At 46.1% G+C, this 18982-nt stretch overlaps 1 protein-coding gene across 1 annotated transcript in view; it reads right to left on the reverse strand.

Moving 5' to 3' along the window:
* Positions 1 to 18982, reverse strand: part of FAM185A (family with sequence similarity 185 member A) — a 66010-nt gene that overhangs the window by 3106 nt on the left and 43922 nt on the right. Inside the window, exons 6-7 of the mRNA XM_070947374.1 lie at positions 15725 to 15823; positions 10392 to 10526 (exon numbers count right to left, since the gene is read on the reverse strand). Coding sequence (XP_070803475.1) covers positions 10392 to 10526; positions 15725 to 15823 — 234 coding nt within the window. The remainder of the gene's footprint in view (positions 1 to 10391; positions 10527 to 15724; positions 15824 to 18982) is intronic.

Here is an 18982-nt window from a genome sequence, read left to right on the forward strand (position 1 = left end):
CTTCAGACAGTTGGCAACTAATTCACATTGAAGACCTTCTAACCAGCAAGGTCAATGGGGAAGTCAATGGGGAAACCAGGCTCACAGTGTTAACTAAGTTAACGACTGGAATGATTCACTTAACAACCGTGGCAGGAAAGGTCATACAATGGAGCTGTAGGAAGTTAGCACCCACCCCTCTCCTAGGAAAATGAGATATTTGAGGAAATATTAAAAGGGCAGAATATTTCCCCTAAAAGGGAGGCAGAAAGTCAGCCTCCCCACACCTTTAAGGCCTGGGCCAGTTTATTCTACATAACCAAGATTGACCTCCTTCAGGCAGAGCCATAGTAGGAATTTACATTACATCATCACCCAGCAAGAGTCAACCAAGCCTGGGACACAGACAACCTACAAAGTTACCCCTGCATGGCCCCATGGGAGTCTGACAAACCAATCAGAATACAAGCTCAAATTCAAAAGGCCAGAGAGGGCGTAAAATCCAGGCACTCTCAGCATCTCTGCCCTATTTCTGCCCAGGATCTCAAGCCGTGTGATCCTGTTCATCGATAAACCTTCTTTCCAAGCAATTTCCATGAATCCGGTGTCTTTTTCCCCACTTGGAACTGAACCCAGAAGGACATTTCCAACAGAGCAAAACTCACTTCAGGTATGTCTCGCTTAGCAACATAAATTTTGGGCTCCATCATGGTCGTAAGTCGAGGAACACCTGTATTCTCTCTGAATATTCACGCCTTGTTCCTGTTATGCCTTCTTCTAAGCTACTCGGCAACGTTTGTACAGCACTTTTTCCAACCTCGTTCTAACCATCTTCGAGAGCTTTAAGACAGCTTAAGCAGCTGTTTCCTGAAATGAAAAATGAAGGCCTGTCCCGCTCCATGCAAGCTGGAATCCAAGGGCTTATTTCTGTGGTGGTTATCACCGGGTTTTTTTTTTCCCAGGATCTATTTTCGGCTTCTGGATTTAGAATACAAGGGCTATAAGCAAACTGAACCGGGTTCGAGAGGACCCCAGCAAAGCTTTGTTTAAACGAGTAAAAAAAAAAGTTGGAAAGACATTTGCGGTGGTGTGTAAAAACACTTAGCTAACATGATTTATGGGAAAAGCTCTTCGTTCGGCAATTTCACCTCTCTCTGGAATGTCGAGTTGAAAATTATTCATCTCCCCTGACTGTACAGTATTAGATCATGGACATAGTCCAGAGAAGGAAAACATACATCACTCTCAGGCCATAGAATAAATCCACAAGAGGTATAACGAGGAACAATGGCAGGATACGTTTCAAATAACAGTGGATTTAATATGCATATTTATATCATATGCATAATGTCAACTCGCAAAGCATCCCTGGCCTGCTCTCAAGTTGCCATAGGCCAGGTGGGGATGGGAAACTGGCAAAATGGCACAGCAGCCAAAGACACAGTGGTGGATTGCTCCCGGTTTGCACCGGTTCGCAAGAACCGGTAGTAAAAAAATTTAGTAGTTCGGAGAACCGGTAATAAGATTGGCTGGCCACGCCCCCGAACCGGTTCCCGGCCCGGTCGCGGCTTGCTTACCCCGCCCACTGTCATTGCCCACATGCAGCCCCGGGACTCCACCCTGTGCCAGCCAGGAGCGCTGCCGCCAGTCGCTCCCATGCACCTGGCTGCCTGCCTGCCTCGTCACCGCCACCATGAGGAAAAGCCCCGAAGTTGCGCTGCCTGGGATCCACATGGGCTGCCGCAGGGAGAAGCCAGGTATGGCTGTGGGGGATGCTGCCCGGAGCTGAGCTCGAGGCTGGCAGGAGGAGGAACGTTGCCTCTTAGCCGGCTCGAACTGTCTGCTGCCGCAGCCTGCTGCCATCCCCTCTCCCCTTCCAGCTGCTCCTGTATGATAACCGCTGCCGCCAAGGGCGAGGGGGCGGTGGTGGCAAGGTTGGACCGTCCGGGGCTTCCTTGTCTCCTCGCCCGAGCAGACTTCTGGCATAGCCCCAGGCCTCTGGAGGGAGGGAGGGAAGCCCTGGCCTGCTGCTCCTGCCACCGCCACCCCATTGCTCCCAGCAAGAGCGGTTCTCATGCTGCTGCTTCTCTGGCAGCATCAGGCGCAACTGCCGGGGCAGAGAGAGCAGGCTGTGGTGGCAGGCCGTTCTCGCCGGGTAACAGACAGGCTGCTCCTGGAGCAGCCAGGAGAAGGAGAAGTTGCCAGCGGGGAGGCGAGCCGCCCCAGGAGGACCGGAGGAGCGCACAGCTTCTCACTCATGGAGATCTACCGGTGGGGAAGTGGGCGCGGTAAGAAATACGCGAGCCAGGAAGCGGTTATGCTCCCCGGCCGGAGAGGGTTGCACAAACCTTTGCTGGAGTGAACGTGCAACCCTCTCTGTTCTGTATTTGCTTTAACCTGGACTCCATTGTTGAGCTAGGATACCGCAACGGGTATGTTGCAGAGAGCATGTTACATCCTTTGTTCCCTATCTTTGAGGTTGTTCAGTAAAAAAACGCGACTAGACTTTGACCTGATGTCAAAATAAATGCAGCCGTTAGCAGTTGTTGGACTTCCATTGATCATATAGGCCAGTGATGGCTAACCTTTTTGCCATCGCGTGCCAAAAGCGGGGGGAGCGCAGGGGTGTCGCACGTGCATGTGCCCACACCCATAATTCAGTGCACCCCACCCCACTGTGCATGTGACCCCCCCCGCGCTCTCCCTGCTATTGGCACGCGATGGCACAGTGGGACCGGAAAGCCCGTTTTTCACCTCCCCAGGCTCCAGAGCCTTTCTAGGAGCCTGGGAAGGGCAAAAACCCTTCCCCAACCCCCCCCCCCCCCCCGGAGGCCCTCTGGAGGCCGGAAACGGCCCATTTCCTGACTTCCAGTGGGCCCGGAAGGCCCGAAAATCAGCTGGCCTGCATGCGCATGTGCGCTGGAGCTGAGCTAGGGCAACGCTGGCGTGCCCACAGATATGGCTCTGCGTGCCACCTGTGGCACACGTGCCATAGGTTCACCATCACGGATATAGGCAGTGGTGGGTTTCAAAATTTTTTACTACTGGTTCTGTGGGTGTGGCTTGGTGGGCGTGGCTTGGTGGGCGTGGCAGGGGAAGGATACTGTAAAATCTCCATTCCCTCCCCAATCCAGGGGAAGGTTACTGCAAAATCCCCATTTCCTCCTGATCAGCTGGGACTCAGGAGGCAGAGAATAGATGGGGGCGGGGCCAGTCAGAATTTCCGCTACCGGTTCTCCAGAACTGGTCAGAACCTGCTGAAACCCACCTCTGCATATAGGTAAACTCTCTATGCAGCTTTTTTTTTTTTTACTCTAACAACAGAGTTATAGACCAATTATTTATGTGGGAGTGTGCAAGTAGTAAACACTGTAACATGATGAGGATTAATTCCGTACCTTTTAATATGATCTTACAGTAAGAGCTGAATTAAACCTCTTCCCCCTCCATTTTGGCCCAGAGTTTTCCAGATGTAAACAGCTGTTTTCCGCTACAATTAATTTATTTTATATACTCAATGTCTTCCTACCAAAACATAACAAAAGCCTAAGTGAATATCTTAAAAAAAAAACCTTACAAAAATTGAAAACATTTCAATCTTCAGGCAACAGTATTAGCAGTCTGAAGGTTTCATACAATGCTTAAAAACCAGGGTGGATAAAAATCAATGATTTTTTTAAAAAAATCAAAAAAAATCAGATTTTTTAAATTTAAATCGGATTTTTTTGATTTTTATCGAATTTATTTTAATAAAAAACTTTTGGGGTAAAAATCTATCGTAACATAGTTTTCTATTTAAGATACATAAATAATTTAGTTTATTCAGCGTGAAATGGAGCTTAGTTATGTAGCAGGAGGCTGTATATTCTGCAACTCTGGGACTATCGGTGAGTCAACAGTGGGTCAAAGGAGCAGCAGAGATGACAGTTGCTCTTTAAAAATTAGGATTTAAGTCGAGCTGATTTAAATCAAGCCTTTTTACTAGTGATTTAAATCATGATTTAAATTGTGATTTGAATCAACTCGATTTAAATCAAATCCATCCTGTTAAAAACCAAAGAATGGGAGACAGGCTGAATCTACAAAGGTAAATGAACAAGATTCTAAATTTGGGAAGAGATCGCTCTTCCTAATACCTTATTTCTCACACAAAGGGACCAACTCACCAAATGGATAATGGCATGAATGACCCCTGATAAAGCATTTTCTTATTATCAATAACACGTTGTGGTGGCCTGCTGGCCACCGGCCCCTCCAACAGCCAAATCAGAGGAGGGGGAGGAGAAGGAGGTGTGCGAGTCAGGGTCAGCATCCCCGCAACCGGAGAGCTCCGCGGGGGAAGAGGGAATGGAGCTGTCAGAGAGAGAGAGAGAGAGAGAGTAGGAGCCTGGGCCGTCCGTCAGCCCTCAGATGGAGAGTCAACAGCCCCCAAGTCTGGAGTGGCTGATGGGGAAGAGGAGGAACAGCTGGGCCCAGTGCCTGACGCACGGATGTGCAGAAGGCAGAGGAGAGGAGAGTAGTGGAAATCTATGGGCTGGTCCTCGGGACGGAAGAGCCACCACTGCTAGAGAAGCCCCAATCTAACTCTGGGGATAAAAGGCAGGGGGTGGAGATGAATAGATGTGGCAAACAACTATTCATCTCCCTGCCGGACAGACTTGTTAGCCTGTGGTGAGAGAGAAACTTCTTGCCGGGGCTGCTGGCGCTCCTAATAAAGGAATCTTTGAGTTAACTTCAGACGGTTTGTCGTGTTTGGGGAGCTGGGTCAGAACAAGTGTGTCTTTTCTACAGCAGAGCAAGCCCTAAGAACAAATGCATATGCAGGTAGTCCTCAACCTACAACGGTTCATTGAGTGAATGTTCAAAGTTATGACAGTGCTGAAAAAAGGGACTTATGACCGTTTTTCCCAATTACAACCCCACAATCATGTGAGCAAAAGTCAGACGCTTGGCATCTGGTTCATACTTATCACCGTCGCTATGTCCCGAAGTCATGTGATTTCGTGACCTTTTGAGTAGCAAAGTCTATGGGAAAGCCAGATTCACTTAACAACCGGGTTACTATCTTATCAACTGCAGTGATTCACTTAGGAACGGTGGCAAGAAAATTGTAACATGGGGCAAAACTCACTTAACAGACATCTCACTTAACAACAGAAATGTTGGGCTCCATTGTGGTTGTAAGTCGAGGACCACCTTAATGGCAGCTTTACCAAGAACAGCTCACAACTTGCAGTAATATCCTTAACGTATCGACATCTAATATTTTAAACAACAAATCTACCTATTCCAGATCCTTGGAACATATTCAACAAGTGGAAAGGTTTCTGGTCTTTGACTGTAATAAACTTGATTTTTGATTCGACAAGTGGACAATAATGCCACATCGAGTCTAAATATCTGGCTGACTATGTGAGCACGAGAGGTGGTATTCAGCCGGTTCGGACCAGTTCACTCGAACCGGTAGTGGAAATCATGGGTGGGGCCACCCCCCGCCCCGCCTCTATGCCGTTGTCAGGTTTCGATGTCATCTCAAATAAATTGCACTCCCAAACAATTAATCTTTGCTGAAATATTCCATTTATTGAGTACAACAGATCTGGCCCTGACTTCGTCGCAGCTGATACTAACCTTCTGACCCCCAAACCCTTCCCTTTCCGTTCCCCAATTCTCATCTTCTCATTGGCTATCTTCCAAGTCAGTCTCCCCAGCTTCTGACCTCAACCCACAGGAATGTCCCCCCTCCCATCCCATCTCCTAGGGGATATTATCTACAGAGAAAATAAGTAGGTGAAAAGTCAAGCCTCGTCTCCTCCTTTTTATGGCAGCATCAGAATGCTGATAGCCGTCATATTTAGGCATGTTTTTGAGTCTGGGCACATGCGTGGAAGGCCGGGCGCACGCACTCACATTTTCTGTGCTGGGCGAACTTAAATTCACCCAGCACAGAACCGGTGAACTGTTGGTAACGAAATCTGAAACCCACCGCTGGTGAGCACCCAAATAATAACAATATCGTTTACTGTACGGTGGGGGATAAATAATTCTCACCAATATTTCAATTGCTTTCACATGATTAAGCAAATCGGAAAACGGGACCACTTCCCGAGGCAATCATCTATTTTGGAGCTATAAAATAGCTAAAGCAGAATAACCATCTCCTGCCCCGTTCTCCCATTCTCTCTAAACGGTGATTTATTTGGCCAAACTATTTATTTAATCGTACAGTCACAAGTGCAGGTTTATGGAGATGCATTTATTATGGACCATTATCCTTGAAACAGTGTTGGTTAACCTTGCCCTTTTCTCTGGGGTATAGAACAGGTTGCTCAATATAAAATGATGGAATTCAACTTTTTAATATTACCCAATTAACGGTGGCTCTGAGATTCATAAGGCAGCATAAAAACATTGATAAACTGCTCCTTCGCTCTCGCCAAAGGAATTTGCCAAGCGTGTTATGTTATGTTATGTTTATTATATTTGTATACCGCCCTTCTCCCGAAGGACTCGGGGCGGTGAACAGCCAGCAGATAAAATACAGAAAATACAAAAATTAAAACAATATTAAAAACCAATTAAATTAATTTGGCCCACAGTTAAAACACCCCCATATTAAAACCCATAATTTAGCAATTTAAAATTAAAGCAATTTAAAAAGTATGGTCAGGTCAGCCCGGCTTGATGAAACAAAAACGTCTTTAAGGCACGGCGGAAAGTGCGCAGATCTGGGATCTGCCGTATCTCCAGAGGCAACTCGTTCCAGAGGGTAGGTGCCCCCACAGAGAAGTGTTGCTTATGCAACTTCTCTCCAGGTTCAAATAGGGAGTTTACGGTCTTTCACACTATTCTTTTTTTTTTTGGTATCATTTTTATTTTATTATATAAAATATAAAATACAAAAAGAAAAAGAAAAAGAAAAGAAAATAGGAAACTAAGGGCAGGAAAGGGGATGAGAAAAAGAGGGTGTGAGATACAAGAGGGAAGAAAAAAAGAAAGAAAGAAAAGGTATTCAGCCGGTTCGGATCGGTTCACCTGAACCGGTAGCAGAAATCACAGGTGGTTCCGCCCACCCTGGCTTTATGTCATCCTATTTAGGCGCGTTTTTGAGGCTGGGCACATGCGTGGAAGGCACACGCATCAGCAAAGCACATGCGCGGAACGCCGTGCGTATGCGTGTGAGAGAAATGCGTGCGCGCTTGTGCTCACATTTGCGAACCGGTAGGGAAAGTCAGTGAATTACCACCCCTGCTTCCAACCCTTCCCAGCATAGTACAAGATAAACATGCTCCAGCCTCAACTTTTTGCTTTTACACATTAATATATATAACTAGTCATTTCTATAACACCAAATCTTTCCAATCAACAAAACCAAAATCAAAGTTTTGTCTTTTTTTTTCCTTCGCAAGCACAAATTCCAGAAGTGATATCCAAATAAGAAAACATACTGTATTTTTCAGAGTATAAGACGCACCGGACTATAAGACGCACCTACCTTTTGTGGTGCAGAAAAGAAGAAAAAAGAAATCTCCCTCTGCCTCTGCCTCTGAGCAATTTTGCCTCGTTTGGTGCAGCAAACACCAAACAGCCTGCTTTACTTTCAGTTTCGTTTTCAGCATAGTTTGATTACAAGGACAAAAAAAATCCGCTCCAGCAATTTACCTCTTTGCAGCAAGCAGCAGAGCCTTGCGCATAACAGCTGAGAGCAAATCAGCTGAGAGTCCGGAGGCCGATCCAATCAACTTGTGCTAATTAGGCTGAGCTGAAACTGAAAGGAGCTGTTTTTTCTTGCTGCTTGCTTGCAAGGAGGTAACTGCTGCGAGGCAGAGGCCAAAGGGTGGGGGCCAGTGGGTGGGCGGGGCTACATTCGGTGTATAAGACGCACCTAAATTTTCACCCCCTTTTAGGGGGGAAAAGGGTGCGTCTTATACTCCGAAAAATACGGTATTTTCCTCTTTAAATAAAGCAATCCATTGAACCATTCCTGCTTTATCTTCCTTGCTATGGAAATAACGTGCATTTCCACTATTCTAACACTATTCTTGTCGTAGAAAATAAATGCCAGATGGGCCTGGTTAGTTTCCTATTTGGGAAGCCCCCCTACCCCCTGTCCCAAATCCTCAAGAAAGACCCATGTTGCTGCTAGTGGTTTATTTTTTTACACTTCCAAAATAAACTTTCTGACTACGGACTTTCTTTCTGCGAATATGAACAGCACAACCTGAGCAGCTGCACAGTCAAGGCCATTCTTATTAAAATAAAATAAAATCACCGGTCAGCCAAGTAGGCTTCCTCGCCATTAACAAGGACATTCCTTAACTGTGACAAGCAAGGTCAACCTATTTTATTCGGAGCTATGTAGCCTTCGGTTTAACGGGCTCCATTTGGAGCATGGAAATGAAGTGGCTTGCAAGTCCGGCCAAAGTTTTTAGATAATACGAAACCGGACATGATTTGGATGAAAAGTCTAAATTGAAGAGCAGAGAGATACGTCATGTTAAAGATATATGGAGAGACTTGCTTTGGTCAATGTGTGTGGTTTTGCTCGCTCGCTCTCTTTTTCTCAATTTCTCTCTCTCTCAATCCCCCTCTCTCTTTCTGTCTCTCTCAATCTCTCTCTCTCAATCTGTCTCTCTCTTTTTCTCAATTTCTCTCTCCATTTCTCTCTCTCTCTCAATCTGTCTCTCTCTCAATATGTCTCTCTTTTTCTCAATTTCTCTGTCTGTCTCTCTCAATTTCTCTCTTTCTCAATCTGTCTCTCTCTCTCTCTCTCAATTTCTCTTTCTCTCAGTTGTCTCTCTCTCAATCTCTCTCTCTTTTTCTCAATTTCCCTGTCTCTGTCTCTCTCCATTTCTCTCTCCATTTCTCTCTTTCTCTCTCAATCTGTCTCTCTCTCAATTTCTCTCTTTCTCTCAATTGTCCCCCTCTCAATCTCTCTCTCTCTTTTTCTCAATTTCTCTGTCTGTCTCTCTCAATTTCTCTCTCAATCTGTCTCTCTCTCAATTTCTCTCTTTCTCTCAATTGTCTCCCTCTCAATCTCTCTCTCTCTTTTTCTCAATTTCTCTGTCTCTGTCTCTCTCAATTTCTCTCTCCATTTCTCTCTTTCTCTCTCTCAATCTGGCTCTCTCAATCTCTCTCTCTTTTTCTCAATCTTTCTCTCTCTCTCAATCTTTCTCTCTCTCAATCTGGCTCTCTCAATCTCTCTCTCTCTTTTTCTCAATCTCTCTCTCAATCTCTCTCTCAATCACTCCCTTTCTCAATCTCTTTCTCCCTCTGTCTCTCTCTCAATCTTTTTCTCACTGAATCACTGTCTCTCAACCTCTCTGTCTCTCAACCTCTCTCTCTCAATCCCCCCCCTCTCTTTCTCTCTATTTCTCTCTCAATCTCACTCAAGTAAGAGAGGGAGAGGGAGAGGGAGAGAGGGGGGAGGGAGAGAGGGAAGGAGAGAGATATTTAATTAAACCAGGCATGTTCAACCTTTTTGGCTTGTCTGAGCTGCACTGAGTGAAGAGGAATTGTCTTGGGCCAAATATAAAATATATAATCTAGTAACTATTGCTAAAAATCACATAATGAAGTTAAAAGTTTACGATCTTGTGGGGGCCGCATTATTAGCTGTCCGGTGGTATCTGCGGCCTGTAGTGTGTGGGATGGACACACCTGCATTAAACAAAGCAAGAAAACATTTGATTCTCTTCCATATTACAAATGCGAACATATTTCAAATTTCCCTGAGGAAATTTGTGTGCGTGACTGCAAAAATTGACGGAGTTGGCAGAGATGGCCAAATTGACTGCTTTGATTATAGAAAAGAACATAATTATTTTTGTTTCTTATTTGGAAACCGCTTTTGGACTTAGTGCTTGAGATGGAAAAATAATGAAACCTATTCTATTCTATTCTATTCTATTCTATTCTATTCTATTCTATTCTATTCTATTCTATTCTATTCTATTCTAATTCTATTTGTTTTGTTTCGTTCTGTTCTATTCTATTCATTCGAATTCTATTTCTATTCTATTCATTCTATTCATTCAAATTCAAATTCCATTCCATTCCATTCGTTCAAATTCTATTTCTATTCTATTCATTCTATTCCTATTCCTATTCCTATTTTTATTATTTCTATTTCTATTCCATTCCATTCCATTCTTCTATTATTTGATGTCTCTTCTGCTTTAACCCTCAAGAACTTGAAGTCCAAAAACATTGTTTCTGAGCTGAAACTAACCAGAATTCACAAACACATCTGAATTCAAGAACTCTGATTAGTTCCAACAGGCCAAGATGAAAAAAAAAGGGTTATGATGCTGGCTTGTTCAGTAAACATTAGGCAGCCCACCCATTGTAGAAAATTTGCTTCATTGGAAAACGTGATTTATTTTCAGCAGATGTCATCAAACAAATCTCACCCGTCACTGTGACATGATTTTCTCTCGAGACAGTCTGGATATCCTGCAGTTGGATCTCTGGACTGACTTCCACCTTCGTTCCAGACAATTTCAGGGAAGCTTGAAGAGTTGCAGGTACCTTGAGAGTAATGGAACCTGTTACGGAGAGCGGGGAAAGGATACCCATTAAACATACAACAAGCAAATTCTTTCAACCGCAGAATGACCCTCTTTGCTAACATGAATATTGTTGGTGGAAATTGCTTTTCTACGTACCCGCGGCACTAAAACCTGACTGAAAAATATAGGTAGTCCTCAACATATGACCACAATGGAGCCCAAAATCTCTATTGCTAAGCAAGACCTTTGTTAAGTGAGTTTTGCCCCCTGTTTACAACTTTTCTTGCCTCCGTTCTTAAGTGAATCACTGCAGGTGTTAAGTTAGTAACACGGTGTAAGTGTTGTGGTCTGCTGGCAGCAGAGTCGGACACTGAGGAGGCTGGGGAGGAACATGGGACAGTCCTGGAGTCTGGGGAAGGCTCGGACGAGGGCTCTGCGTCGGAGGCAGAGATGGGACCAGGGCCATCTGGGAGTTATGTGCTGACTCTGGAGCCTCCAGAGTCTGACATCAGCGAGGAAGAGGAACAAAGGGAGCCTGTTCCCAGTGCGCGCATGCGCAGAGCTGCCAGAAGGCAAGAACAGTTAAGACAAAAGGGGCAACTCAGGAGTAGGACTTGGAGATGATTGGCCCCTCCCATAAGACATAAAGGAGAAGCAAAGGCACGTGAGCCTTTACAGGAAGCAACTTTGTTCATGCTGGTTGGTTTAAATTCTGAAGCTCCGTTTTGACTCTGTGCTCCGTGTGGCCTTGCAAAGCTAATTGCCAATTAGGTCTTTGGCAGCATGTCAAGGGAGATAAAGGTGGGTGCTTATCAGCCTTATCCCGAAGGACTGTGGCAGACTTCTGTCAGACTCTTTACCAACTCTTTGTGACTCATCACGGGCCGTGTGATGTGTTTTTTACCGTGTCAGGAAGCCTAGGTCAGAACAGTAAGTGAATCGGGTTTCCCCATTGACTTTGCCTGTCAGATGGTCACGAAAGAGGATCACGTGACCCCGGGACACACTGCAAACCGTCATAAATAGAGGTAGTCCTCAACTTACAAGGGTTCATTTAGTGACCGGCACTGAAAAAAAGTGACTTAGGATCGTTTTTCACAGTTATGACGTTTGCAGCATCCACGAATTTTGGTCACGCGATCAAAATTCAGACGCTTGGCAACTGACTCATATTTACGACGGTTGCTGTGTCCCGGGGTCACGTGATCCCCTTTCGTGACCTTCTGACAAGCAAAGTCAATGGGGAAGCCAGATTCCCTTAACAACTGGGTTAAAAACTTAACAACTGCAGAGATTCACTTAACAACCGAAGCAAGAAAGGTCGTAAAATGGAGCAAAACTCAAGAAGACATCTTCTCCTTGATCTTTCTCTGTCTCACACACAGAGTGTCCCAAAGTTGCTTTAATTCAGGAGGCAAATGGACTTTGTTTTTTCTTTTGAAGACGTTTCACTTCTCATCCAAGAAGCTTCTCCAGCTCTAGCAGAATGGTGAGGAATGGAAGGAGTTATATTCCTTGCAGACAGCTGGTCATTTACTTCCTTTTAGAGGGTCGTTGAGGCCACTTGGAGGTTTATCAGTGTCCTCAGGGTCACCTGAGTAGTGCAAATGGTTCCTGCAGTCTGCAATCTTTCCTCTGGAAATCCATTCCTCCTCCCACATCATTGAAAGGGTGTTCATTCCAAATTGTAGAGCTAAAAGTCTGTAGAGATTCTCAGTTCATCCAGGTCACAAAGGTGCTTTTTCCAGACCTGGATGACTGAGAATCTCTACAGACTTTTTAGCTATACAATTTGGGATGAACTTCCAATTTGGAATGGTGTCCACTATCCTGTCAGAACTGAAGAAGCTTCTTGGATGAGAAGTGAAACATCTTCAAAATTAAAAAAAAAAAAACAGAAAGTCCGGTTGCCTCCTGAAAAAGCAGCTTTGGGACACCCATGATGTGGATGACGGACAATCTCTACAGTCACACGCCGAGTGTTCACATGGCAAGCATCTCTGAGTTTCCTGTAAGCACAAAGTACTGAGTGTGCATTTTTAGGAAAGGAAGATCCTGCCTCTTGGCTTCAACTTCAGACTCCCCCAAGCTCTGGCTTGGAAATACTGAGTAATCCAGCCAAGAAACTCTGGCTAAGAGTTTGCTCCATATTTACGTAGAACCAAAGCTGGCGAAAGAACTCATAGAAGCATATAGCAGCCTATTCATCCACTCTCCTATCTATCAGGAAGATAAACATTAGGGAAGAGATCGGGGTGGGCTTCAAAAATTTTAGCAAGGGGTTCTCTGCCCATTTGCAGAGTGGGCGTGGCCATGGTGAGCGTGGCCTAGTCGGCTTCCTGCACCACAGCAGTGGGGGGGGGGGGCGTTTTTGCCCTCCCCGGGCTCCGGAGGCTTTCTTTGAGCCTCCGGGAGGGCGGAAAACGGCCTCTCCAGGCTCCGGAGACTCTCTGGAGGCCGGAAACAGGCCTGTTTCCAGCCTTCCGGAACTCTAGTAGGCCCATTTTTCACCCTCCCTGAGCCTCCGCGCATGTCCTGCACTTATCTGCATCCAAAACAGGCCGCGTGGGGACTCCTGGGAGTGGCGGGGTAGGGTGGGCGGGGCCAGCCAGGACTGGGATTTGAGAGTTTAGCTTTGAAAATTCACGAGAAAATAATAACCAAGAAAATATTCGTCTAATTTAATTGAAGCTGATATTAGGGAACAGACGATATGTTACCTCAGAAGTGTCCTCGACTTACAACCACAATGGAGCCCCAAATTTCCGTTGCTAAGTGAGACAGTTAAGTGAGTTTTGCCCCATTTTATGACCTAGAGTTGTGGTGGCGCAGTGGTTAGAGTGCAGTACTGCAGGCTACTTCTGTTGCCTGCCTGCAATTTGGCAGTTCGAATCTCACCAGGCTCAAGGCTGACTCAGCCTTCCATCCTTCGGAGGTCGGTAAAATGAGGACCCAGATTGTTGGGAGCAATAGGCTGACGCTGTAAACCGCTTAGAGAGGGCTGTAAAAGCACTGTGAAGCGGTATATAAGTCTAAGTGCTATTGCTATTTCTTGTCACGGTTGTTAAATGAGTCACTGGAGTTTTAAAGTGAGTAACACGGTTGTTAAAGGAATCCGGCTCCCCTGTTGACTTTGTTTCTCAGAAGGTCACACAAGGGGGGGAATCACACCACGCTGCAACCGTCATAAATATGAATCAATTGCCAGATGTCTGAATTTTGATCACGTGATCATGGGGGTGCTGCAATGGTCGTAAGTGTGAAAAACGCTCACAAGTCGCTTTTTTCAGTGCCATTGTAACTTTGAATGGCCACTAAATGAACGGTTTGTAAGTTGCAGGACTATTTATGCTGTCTTCTAGAACAGGGGTGTCAAAGTCAATTTCATTGAGGGCTGCATCAGGGTTGTGTTTGACTTTGGGGGGCTGGGGTGGTCGTGGCCAGGGTTCAACGTCACTTGTGTCAGGGGCGCCTGTGGTAGCCTGAGCGCTCTGCCAGTGAAAATGGGCTCCCAAGCTCCGTTTTTGGCTGCGACAGCCTCCTGCAATCCTCTGCCAGTGTAAACGGAGCTCGGGAGGCCGCGCGCGGCTCTTGTGAGCTCTGTTTCCAGCTGTGACGGCCTCCTGCAACCCTCTGCCGGTGAAAATGGAGCTCAGGGGGCCGCACGCGGCTCTTGCAAGCTCTGTTTCCGGCTGTGACGGCCTCCTGCAACCCTCTGCCGGTGAAAAGGGTGCTCAGGGGGCAACGCGCGGCTCTTGTGAGCTCTGTTTCCAGCTGTGACAGCCTCCTGCAACCTTCTGCCAGTGAAAACGGAGCTTAGGGGCCGCGCGCGGCTCTTGTGAGCTCTGTTTCCGGCTGTGATAGCCTCCTGCAACCCTCTGCCAGTGAAAACAGAGCTCGGGGGGGTGGGGGGAGTGTACGCAGCCCTCCCGAACTCCATTTTTTTCGGCAGAAGCACCGCGGGCTGGTCCTTCACTGTTTCCAGGGCAGCCCCGCGGGACAGATCTAAGCACCCTGCAGGCCAGAGGACACCTCTGTTGATACCCCTGTTCTAGAACATTATTCACACCCTTAATATATTTAAAGGTTTCAATCCTGTCTCCCGTATCCCATCTGTCCTCCAGACTGTATGTATTCAGTTTCCTCAATCTCTCCTGATACATTCTGTCCCTCAGATCTTGCACCATTTTTGTTGCCTATCCTATCTCTGGACTTGCTCAATATTCTTAATTACCGTATTTTTCGGAGTATAAGACACACTTCCCCACCCCCTAAAAGAGGCTGAAAATTTGGGTGTGTCTTATACTCCAAATGTAGCCCCGCCTACCCTCCGGCCCCCACCCTTCGGCCTCTGGGTGTCCTCTTCCTGACTGCAGAGATTGCCACAGACAATGGCTTGCGTTTTTTGGCTCCATGCCTGGCATTTTCAGCCTCCAAATGTTCCGTTTGAGAGCCGTTCAAGGCTGCGGGGATTGCCGCCGATTGTCGCCTCCACGCATCGCGTTTTTGGCTTCTGCGCATTGCATTTTAGGCCTCCGCAAGTCCCGTTTTTGGCCTCTGCGCATCACATTTTAGGCCTCCGCATGTCCCGTTTTTGGCCTCTGCATCGCATTTTAGGCCTCCGCAAGTCCCGTTTTTGGCCTCTGCGCATCACATTTTAGGCCTACACATGTCCCGTTTTTGGCCTCCGCATTGCATTTTAGGCCTTCGCATGTCCCGTTTTTGGCCTCTGCACATCATGTTTTTGGGCGCCAATCGGCACTGATGTGCTTTGGCAATCCCCGCAGCCTTGAATGGCTCTCAAACCGGAGCATTTGGAGGCTGAAAACGTGAGGTGCAGAGCCCAAAATGGCAACCCGGAACAGCTGCTGCCTTGTCTTACCGCTTCTGCGCTTCGCCTGCTTTACTCACTGGAGCTCCCTCCAACAATCAGCTGTGCTTTTGAAGCTGTTTTTCAGCCCCAATGAGGGCGCACTCACAACCAGCAAACTAATGTAGGGGGCTAAGGACGCTAGCCAGATGAATACCTGGTAGGCAGAGGCAGAAATTTTTATTTTCCTCCCCAAAAACTAAAGTGCGTCTTATACTCCAGTGAGTCTTATACTCCCCAAAAATACGGTATTTTTATTCTCCTGATCACAGGGGGCGGGGGGGGCATCTTAAGCGGGAAAATTGCTCTTCAGGATAGCCCAGAAATCCCCAAACCAAAATTTAAAATTATTTAACTCACTAACCTTCCTGAGAAACCAGGTTTACTTCTCCGGTTTGACGAAGAATGTAGGCATTTATCTCTCCTCGATACGTAAAGGCTTTTAAAGATCCTTCAGAAGAATCTGAAATAATAATAAAAAAAAAAACCAGAAAAGCACTCAGCTCTCTGCAAACGTCGATTAATTCATTGGTGTATTTTGTGTAGCTCATTCTAAGTGCCTTAGAATTTTTTTGCTCTTGAGGAAAAAAAAAACAACATCCTGAAAGTTTTTGTTTGGAAATAGGCAAAAGGACAGCGTGTTCTTTCTATATTTAAACTTTAATAGATAGTTTGAGACTCAGTAAGCATCAAGCAAGAACGAGCACATCTGCAAATATTCAGTGAAGGTAACCAAGCTTAGCTCTCAAAATGTTCAGTCGTCTTGATGTAGACTTGAAATATATATTTTTTTTTTCTCTTTCAAGAAAGCAGGAACAACTGGACAGTAACTGCTTCTTGTCCTGCCTTCTGATGCTTTGGAGAATAGGTTGAGTCCCTCTTCTTTGGGGCAACTCCTCAAATATTGGAAGACTGCTATCATGTCATCCCTACTCCTTCTTTTCACTAGATGAGACAAACCAAATTCCTGAAACTGTTCATTGTGTCAGGGTTCCAACGGATGCCGTAATTAAATCATGAGTCTCGAGCCAAGCTTCAAAAGAAATCCGGTTATTTATTAGGAGCTTCATGTTGGCATGTTCCCAAGTGAAGCCAGCTCTGACCCTACGTAATTTATGCTCAAATTATGACCCTGTTTCCTCCCTCCCCCCAGGGTATGTCATCAATCACATTCGCCAACAGAGCAATTTTGCAGGTTGTAGAGGTCACTCCCCTTCAGCTGCTGTAGCTAATCCTGGGATACAGCCTTGAGAGAGATCAGCATAGAATGTGTATCTGCCTTTGGCTGCTGTGCCATTTTGCCGGTTTCCCATCGCCCCCGGCCTATGGCAACTCAAGAGCAGGTCAGGGATGCTTTGAGAGTTGACATTATGCATATGATATTAATATACATATTAAATCCACTGTTATTTGAAACGTAGTCATTATTCTGTCATTGTTCCACGTTATACCTCTTGTGGATTTATTCTATGGTCTGGATTTATTCTTCCTTCTCTGGACAATGTTGTTGTGACCCAGGCCCAAGTACTTAGTATTAAACACAAACAGTTCAAAAACAAACAGACTTTATTAGAACAGCTGAGAATTAACTCATTCTCAGCGTAGTCCAAACTAAATTAAAGCAAATTCTTCAAAACACCATTCCTCAGTTTATCACCAACCTTGGTATAATTAGGCAAACTGCCAAAGGCTTTTCTTGGCAAAAGTTCAGAAGCAGAAGACGCCGACATGAAATAAATACAGCAAAACAAGAAGCAATTCTCTCAACGTTGTTTTCCGGCAAAGTGGCCAAGAACCGTTGCTGGTCTTTTAAGCCTTATGGGAGGCCAATCATCTCTTGGCCTTACTCCCGAGTCGTCCTCTCTGCTTTAGCTGCTCTTGCCTTCTGGCAGCTCTTCTCATACGTGCACTAGGAACAGGCTCCTCCTGTTCCTCTGCCTCTCTACTGTCAGCGTCTGGAGGCTCCGGAGTCCACACATCACTCCCCGATGGCCCTGGCCCCGTCTCTGCCTCCGACGCAGAGCCCTCATCTGGGCCTTCCCCAGCCTCCAGGACTGGCCCATGTTCTTCCTCAGCCTCATCGCTGTCTGATTCCGCTGCTAGATCCGCAGGTTGCTGGCGGACCACAACAAATGTGTCAGCCTCTAGACCCCCAATCATCTTTGTTGCTCTTTTCTGCACTCTTTCCAGAGTCTCTACATCTTTTTTAATAATATGGTAACGAAAACTGGATGAAGTTATTTTATTATTCTTCATTAATCAATCACTGAGCATTGATTGATTAATCATTCCAGCAACCCCGTGGTCATGTGATCAAAATTCAGATGCTTGGCAACTGATTCATATTTATGACGGTTTCAGTGTCCTGGGGTCATGTGATCCCTTTTGCGACCTTCTGACAAGCAAAGTCCATGGGGAAGCCAGATTCACTTAACAACCATGTTACTAACTTATCACCTGTAGTGATTCACTTAACATCTGAGGCAAGAAAGGTCGTAAAATGGGGCAAAATTCACTTAACAAATGTCTGGCTTAACAACAGAAATTTTGGGCTCAATTGTAGTCGTAAGTCGAGGACTATCTGTATTAGTAAGAAACCAGAAAAAAGTCCAATGATCCCAATTTTTCATCCTTCTGATGAGCAGTTAGTAGTTTTTTCACAATTTTCTCCATTTATGGAATGAGCAAACACGAGTAGAATTGAGCCCAAAATTTCTGTTGCTAAGTGAGACATTTGTTAAGTGAGCTTTGCCCTATTTTACTGTCTTTCTTGCTATAGTTGTTAAAGAGTGGCTGGAGTTATTAAGTTAGTAACACCGTCGTTAAGTGAATCTGGCCTCCCCATTGGCTTTGTTTGTCAGAAGAGGATCCCATGATCCCTGGACACTGCGCCTGTCATAAATACGAGTCAGTTGCCAAGCGGCTGAATTTTTGATCACGTGACCCTGGGGATGCTCCCAGGACTCACAAAAGTGTGAAAACAGTCGTCATGAATCATTTTTTTTTCAGTGGTGCTCTGACTTTGAACGGTCACTAAACAAACGGCTGTAAAGCAAGGAATACTTGTACGTCATCTGAATTGCATAAATGTTTCAATAGGTTTTTGAAAAGCTGTTCTTCATCAAAATAAAAATGCATCTGGGCTAGAAAGGGTGATTTTTTACCTTCTTTCTGTTTTGTTTTGCAAAAGATTGTGCCGGGGGTGGGGCTGCTGGGGGTTCTCAAGGGTTCGGGAGAACCTCTAGCTAAGATTCTGTGCAGTTTGGAGAACCCCCGAACCCCCACTTCTGGCTGGCCCTGCCCACTACGCCCCTCCCCTCCCAGGAATCCCCACACAGCCCATTTTGAACGCAGGTAAGTGCAGGGCATGCGCAGAGGCTCGGGGAGGGCGAAAAACGGGCCTACCGGAAGTTCAGGAAGGCTGGAAACGGGCCCATTTCCGGCCTCCAGAGAGCCTACCGAAGCCTGGGGAGGCCATTTTCGCCCTCCCGGAGGCTTGAGAAAAGCCTCTGGAGCCCGGGGAGGGCATAAAGACCTCCCCTTCTGTGGCGCAGGAGGCCAACTAGGCCACGCCCACCATGGCCACGCCTACCCAGCAACCGGGCAGACAACTCCTTGCTAA

Source organism: Pituophis catenifer, unplaced genomic scaffold (genome assembly GCF_029215685.1).
Source record: "Pituophis catenifer annectens isolate HBS135680 unplaced genomic scaffold, rPitCat1.0.hap2 SCAF_7, whole genome shotgun sequence".
NCBI lineage: Eukaryota > Metazoa > Chordata > Lepidosauria > Squamata > Colubridae > Pituophis > Pituophis catenifer.